Source organism: Scaptodrosophila lebanonensis, unplaced genomic scaffold (genome assembly GCF_003285725.1).
Source record: "Scaptodrosophila lebanonensis strain 11010-0011.00,11010-0021.00 unplaced genomic scaffold, SlebRS2 tig00001415-arrow-pilon, whole genome shotgun sequence".
NCBI lineage: Eukaryota > Metazoa > Arthropoda > Insecta > Diptera > Drosophilidae > Scaptodrosophila > Scaptodrosophila lebanonensis.
Genome location: NW_022060742.1, coordinates 12,426,083 through 12,432,436, shown reverse-complemented (window position 1 = coordinate 12,432,436; position 6,354 = coordinate 12,426,083). Strand labels below are relative to the sequence as shown.

Below are 6,354 nucleotides of genomic sequence, written 5' to 3'. Positions count from 1 at the left end.
TCTGTATTTTTGTGTTGGTGTGTGTGTGTCAAAAAATGCAAACAAACTGCAATGTCAACCCCTCTTGTCTACAAACCAGGGCATTTTATATAAAATATGCAACAGCAGCAACATTGTTACAACAATGACAGTATCAACAACAACAAGAAGCTCGCTTGCTGGCCGACCAGCCGGCCTGCCTGCCTGCGCATTCATTTAATTTCATTTTAATGTATGACCATATACACGTAAGGTATCCCTGACTGCATCCTTTTTGCGCTGCGCAAACAATTTGCTTTATCAAACAACCAATCGAGTCTCCAATCGAGCATCCAAACGAGCGACGGCGATGGAAATACTGCCGTTCCCATCACCATCACCATCACCGTCAACGCCCGTAGGCCACTGCCAATGTTGGCCAATTAAAGGCTTTTGTTTAATGCATATAATTTTCGAAGTTGCATTTTATTGCTGTCATTTGTGCAGTTCATATTGTTTGTTTGTTGCTGTTATTCGTGTTGTTGCTTTTGCTCTTATCGCTAGTATTTGCTTGTTGTCTGTATTTGTGAAGTGTTGATCGCTTTTAATGATTGCTGAAAAACCAAAGTGTTGGCAAATTTGTAATATTCCGGAAGAGGGGGGCTGTCCTGTTGTACAGAATTGAATATTTTACGTTTTATTAAGTATGCACAATTGCTACTTAACTTTTTCGAGTCTGCATCATTTATAACTGGAAGCCTACTTTCCTGTACTGATATCCGTTCCTCCCGTGCTTACACGGACTGTTCTCAAAATCTGAAATCTAGTTAATCTTAAAAATTTTATACTTTAAATGCGATATATTAATTTTTAAAATATTACCATTGGGTATAACTTTAACCAGACATTAAGCTCTATGAAGTGTATAAAAAGAAAGAAAAGAATATTTTAGATATACATAGTACTTATATGATCCTGATCCCTGCTATAGCAATTATATAAAATAATGAAGCTTATATGGTTTATAAATACCTTGCTCTGAGTGAGGATGAATGAGACAAGTGTCCTTACCATGTTTGGTGTCAAAATTCTGGATGTTCATACGGATAAAAGAATGGTCAGATAGACGGACATCTCCATATATCGATTCTTCTCATCATGGAGTGCATTCTTCTGCCTGTTCCATACAGTTGACATTTAAACTTTCTAGTTCAAATGCTTGAGATTTTTCTTGCTGGAGAAGCCATCCAATGAATCCGTTTCTAGACGTGATATCTTTATAGGATCGAATTTGATTTAGATAGATATAGATTGAAATACATACATACTCGTGACTTAGTCGCACAATAATATATTTCCTTTATTGAAATATTTTAGAAATTACTTTATACCTGATTCTATCATTGTATAATTTAGAAATTCATAAAAATAACTATTAATAATAAATATTTACAAAAATGGCGATTAAAAGTGAAATTACGCGATACATAAAGTTGTAATAGCATAGTAATTAAGATTAAGCTTAAAATTCGATCAACTTATGAATAAATGTAATTTGAAGAAATAACATTTGATAACTAATTATCATGAGATGGGAATTACTTTAAAGTAGAAAAATAACTATGGATGATCGCCATTTGTGGCATTATCGGACCGTTTGACTGCTGAAATCACAGAAAAATTTTATCATTTCGAGAAGAAAAAGTTATGCTTCAGCAAAATATTGCACGACTTGCTGCCACATCCATCCTACTCTACAGATCTGGCCCCTAGCGACCTATGGCTTATTCCAAACTTGAAAAGATGAAATAAAATTATGTAGAGGTAAAAGGTAAATCGCTCTAACATAAAAGAAAAAATATTAATTGACTTATTAGCAACTTCTATTCTTCTATCAAAATAAAAGAAAAACCAATCAAAAAATCTAAAAAAAAATTAAAATCGTAGGTAAATGAAATATAAATATATATTAAAAATAAATTCTTAGCTTTTTAAAATGACTTACCTGTAAGATGTTAAACAATAGAATTCTCTGCATATCCCCAGATATTTCCGATTGCTTTATTAACAGTTTTTTTTTTGTGAATGCTCCACAATATTTCAGTGTTCGCACTTGTAGGCAGCTATGGAAAAATCTTCGTTTTTTTCGTGAGCACACACTCTTAAGCAACAATGTCGATTATTTAATTGATTTAAAAATAAACCTCAAGTTTGCCAAAAATAACAAGCAATAAGTACTATTGTTTGTTTTGCCATAATCATAAAATTACATTAAAAAAAAAAAAAACATCTCTGTATGCAAAGCCATAAAGAGAGCATTTCTTAGTCGCAAGAAATGCGCATTTAAAACTTAGCGAGAAATATTTAAAATGAATTACATAACAATAATCCATTGAAACATATTTAATAGCCTCAAGTGGCATAATAAAGCAGGAAACAAATTGCTGAAAATAAGAAATCAATTGAGAATTGTAGCAATATTCAAGGTCGTAGAACATTTGAAGTGTTTCGGCAGGTACTTGAGAGCAGAACATAACGAATGAGTGGCATAAGTGGTTCTAGCCACTTAAACAACAAAAAAGTGTTTAAATTATTCAAAAATAGGTGGAAATGGCAAAAAAAAAATGATAATAAACGCAAGTTTTGGAAACAGAATTTAAAACATGCGTCTAAAGCTGAACTAAGTTGCTTTATTCATTCATTTAGTAATGTTCAGCAATTGTAAAACGGTAGCAAACTAATTTTTAATAAATGGCCCGTAACAACAATATATGGAATAACATTTAACACGAGCACTTCGAGAGCCAAAACCTGCTCCAAAAATAATTATTTTCAAGTGCATGCACAACAAATTGGAAGGCGAATGTGGCGTATAAGACAAATTTGGTTACCATCATCGAAATGGTCCAAAGCAACGTGGCTCTAAATACGCATAAGTGGTTAATAGAGCCGCGTCGGGTCGAGTTGAGTTGAGTCCGAGCCGGCTTGTTCATGTTGGCTTTGATGCGCACTTGAGGTGATTTTTGTTTTTCTTTTATTTATTCAATTTTGTTTTTGGTTTTTGGCAACTAGCCAACCAACGCTGTTGCCAACGCCAACCGGGCTCCGATTTAAGACGCAATCAGCTGTGCCGCAATATGGAAAGATACAAGCTGTCGTCTTTTTTTTGCTATAAATACGCAAATCAAATTGGATCAAAGCATCATTGGGTTCAATACCTTCGACACAGTAACATCAGCAGTCCAATCGAAGCCGTTTTATTCTTGATTCAAGAACAGCTAGAAAATGGTAAGTGATGGCTGAAAAGGATTTTAAAACAATAGGATCCTTATCAAAAAGATGAACTCAAACTAAAGTGTGAGACACTTGAAAGGATACCATAAATTTTAGCACACACTAAGGGCTAAAATTAATGTGGGTCAAAAAAAAGAATAAAAAGTGAACAGTGCTAAAAAGACAAATTATAGAACGGTGTACTCTAAATGCAATCAGAAACTTCTACAGAACCAAAGAAATCAGTCAATCGATTTTATAATAGTAACTAAAATGTGTACTAAATTTAGTTGCACCAGAAAGCTACAATTAAAAAGGAGTAGTACTAAATCAATCCTCCTTCAGGTTTAGTAAAATATTGATAGTAAGAACCTAGAATTTGTACTAAATTTAGTACCATAAGAACTAAACATTTTAAATGTATAGTGTTCTACTTTTTTCTACTTAGAAGCAGGGGAATTTGATCCTACTCAAGTATTAGTACTAAATGAGTAATGTACTAAAATGTACTGAAATGTAATTTTAGCTTCATTTCTCTTATATTAACATCAGTTGTAGTTCAAACAGATATAAGTGCTAAAACATAAATGAAGATTAAAGATAAACACATCATTTAGTACAAAGAAATGTACTAAATTAGGAAAGAAATACATCATAAGACGACAGAATGTCATCTACAAAATCTATAATATTCTAGGGAGGACAAGTGGCCCCCAATCTTCCTCCAATCTATGCAGTTATAAGATTGTACTAAAAACGTTATGGTCTAAAAGCAGCTTTCATAAAGAGCAGAAGCAACCATCTGAAGTGCATATTTTACGAAATAAATACATTGTTCTAAAGACTACTAAAACGATATTCAGCCAGCTGAAATAGTCTTAAATATATGTGATCTAAATTCATGTTTTCTTTTGTTTCCACCACAGAAACTCTTCATTTGCGCACTCTCCCTCTGCCTGGTGGCTTTTGCTGCCGCACAATCGAGCGATTTCGCTGAGCCCTCCAGCGAATATCTGCCACCTGTTGGCGATGCTGAGGCCGCCAAATTGGCCGATGATGGCTATCGCTATAAGACCGTGCGTCGGCTGAAGCTCCGTCATCGCCGTGAGGTGCCCAACCAGGAATATCTGCCACCAGTTGACAACGCACCCAGCCAGGAGTACTTGCCACCAGTTGATGCCGCCGCCATTGGCGATACCCGTGTGGCCGATGATGGTTATCGTTACAAGACCGTCCGCAAGCTGAAGTTCCGTGCCCGCCATCGTCGTGATGTGTCGGAAATTGCCGAGCCCAGCAGCGAGTATCTGCCACCCGTTGATGTTGAGTTGGCGCCTGAGCTGAAGACCGTTGTGGGTGATGATGGCTACCGTTACAAGACCGTGCGTCGCCTGAAGTACCGTCGTCATCGTCGTGAGACCGATGAAGCCGCTGCCGCCGCTGAGAGTGCACCAAATGGCGAATACTTGCCCCCAGCTGAGGCTGCCGCCCCCGCTGCCGAAGAGCCAGCGCCTGTCGAGAGCGCTGAGCTGGCCAAGGATGGTTACCGTTACAAGACCGTGCGTCGCATTCGTTACCGTTACCGCCATTAAGCGTTCATCTAGTTTTGCATTCCTGATCTGGCTTTAGGCATTGAACCAAATTGATCCTGCTTAGTACACAGAGGTTGGCTGGGCATGGGGAAAAGTTTTGTTGCCATCATCTGGCTTTAGTTTCCTCTGCCCAGCTGCCTCGAATCAACTTTTCGTCCTTTAGTATTTTGTTTCGCATAAGTCAAGAAATTTTCTGTTCAAGCATAAGGAATAAAAAAATTTATTCATGAAAAAAAAAACAGCTCTTGGAAATTATTGTGTAAAAAGCTTGTCGACCAGCCTCATCCTCATCCCCACCCTAAGCAGCATTACCATTCCCGCCATCATCATCATCAATATCATCATTAGCGTTGCCATTTTGTGCCACTCAAAAATCAAATCAAAGTGAAATTTTTGCTAAATTGCACATTAAAATAAAGCAAAGGGCAAAAGCAAAATTGAAATCAATGGCCAAGTAAATGGCAAAGAGCGAACGGCGCAAAAACTTTGGTAAATTGCAAAATTCTATTTAGAAATGAAGTGTGTGCTTTTAGGCGCTCCCTCCTTTCCATATCCCTCTAAAGTGCAACGACTCCTCGTTGAACTTTTCGTTATATTATTTTGCATTTATTTGCGCAAAGTTTTCTCAATCCTCCTCCATTCCCCACTCCACGATTATTTGTTTCTTTACCCACCCCCCGCTCACAGAGGTCTTTGTTTTCTTTCGTTGCCTTTGCAACAAAAATTGAAAAAAGAAGAAAGGGGGAGAGACTATAAAAAAATGGCCGGCAAATTACAATATTGATGCTGCTGACGACCTCGGCAACGGCACCAACTTTGGCAGTCTGCCCCGACCCTCTGACTTTCTGACTGACTGACTAGCTGACTGACTGGTGGAACAAGAAAAGTAAATAAAATATTTTGTGCTGCACCAAACGGTGGCACAAAAATTGTCTAAAGTTACATAATTGAGCGCTTGACTTTGTAAGGACTTGAAAGGTTGCAGCTTCGAGTATGTTTGCTCCTTCAAGTTGTACAAATATTAATTCCGTAATAGTTTTTCTTGTTTACTATTCTACCGAAATTTTAAATACTGCTCACTGTTTTCTCGTTTCTGGGCGTTCTCTGCAAAATTGTACGAATATTTGTTGTCAGTTAGTAAGCTTTAATAAGCTTGTAGCTTTTCTATTATTATAAACATATTGAGATTTGAAGGTGAATTCAGAAAAATCCTAGTTGTAACTAAATATGACTCTCTCTGAACTGCAAGACTTTTAAAGAATTAAAGGAACTCAGTAGATGTTTTACTAAAAAACTGTTTTTGCACTAAAAACAATTAAGCAATGTTTTTGAAGCAAATGTGAAATGGAAATAACATACTTGACACAACTTTTCCAAAGTTGCCTATTCACGCTGCTTTTAAAAAGTAGAGGGGATCTTATACGAATGGGATTGGAGTTGACTTCAAAGATAATGAAAATACACCTAATTCTGCTTTTACATGGTAGATTGGTTCCAGGAAAAGGTTGTGTAAAAAAAGACATTGCTCATATGA

The 6,354-nt window shown here is 36.6% G+C and overlaps 1 protein-coding gene across 1 annotated transcript; it reads left to right on the top strand.

The window, feature by feature from the left end:
• Positions 1 to 328: 328 nt before the first annotated feature.
• On the top strand, positions 329 to 4,820 carry LOC115632831. Its single transcript, XM_030530085.1, has 2 exons — positions 329 to 376; positions 4,158 to 4,820. Exons 1-2 carry the CDS (start codon positions 329 to 331, stop codon positions 4,818 to 4,820), a joined length of 711 nt encoding a protein of 236 aa, XP_030385945.1.
• Positions 4,821 to 6,354: the final 1,534 nt, after the last annotated feature.

What these genes read in the sequence shown, in the direction of transcription:
- LOC115632831 (XM_030530085.1), top strand. Translation starts at nt 329, where the DNA reads ATGGAAATACTGCCGTTCCCATCACCATCACCATCACCGTCAACGCCC. An exon ending in CACCATCACCGTCAACGCCC is followed by an intron (nt 377 to 4,157) that starts GTAGGCCACTGC and finishes TTTCCACCACAG; the next exon opens with AAACTCTTCATTTGCGCACT.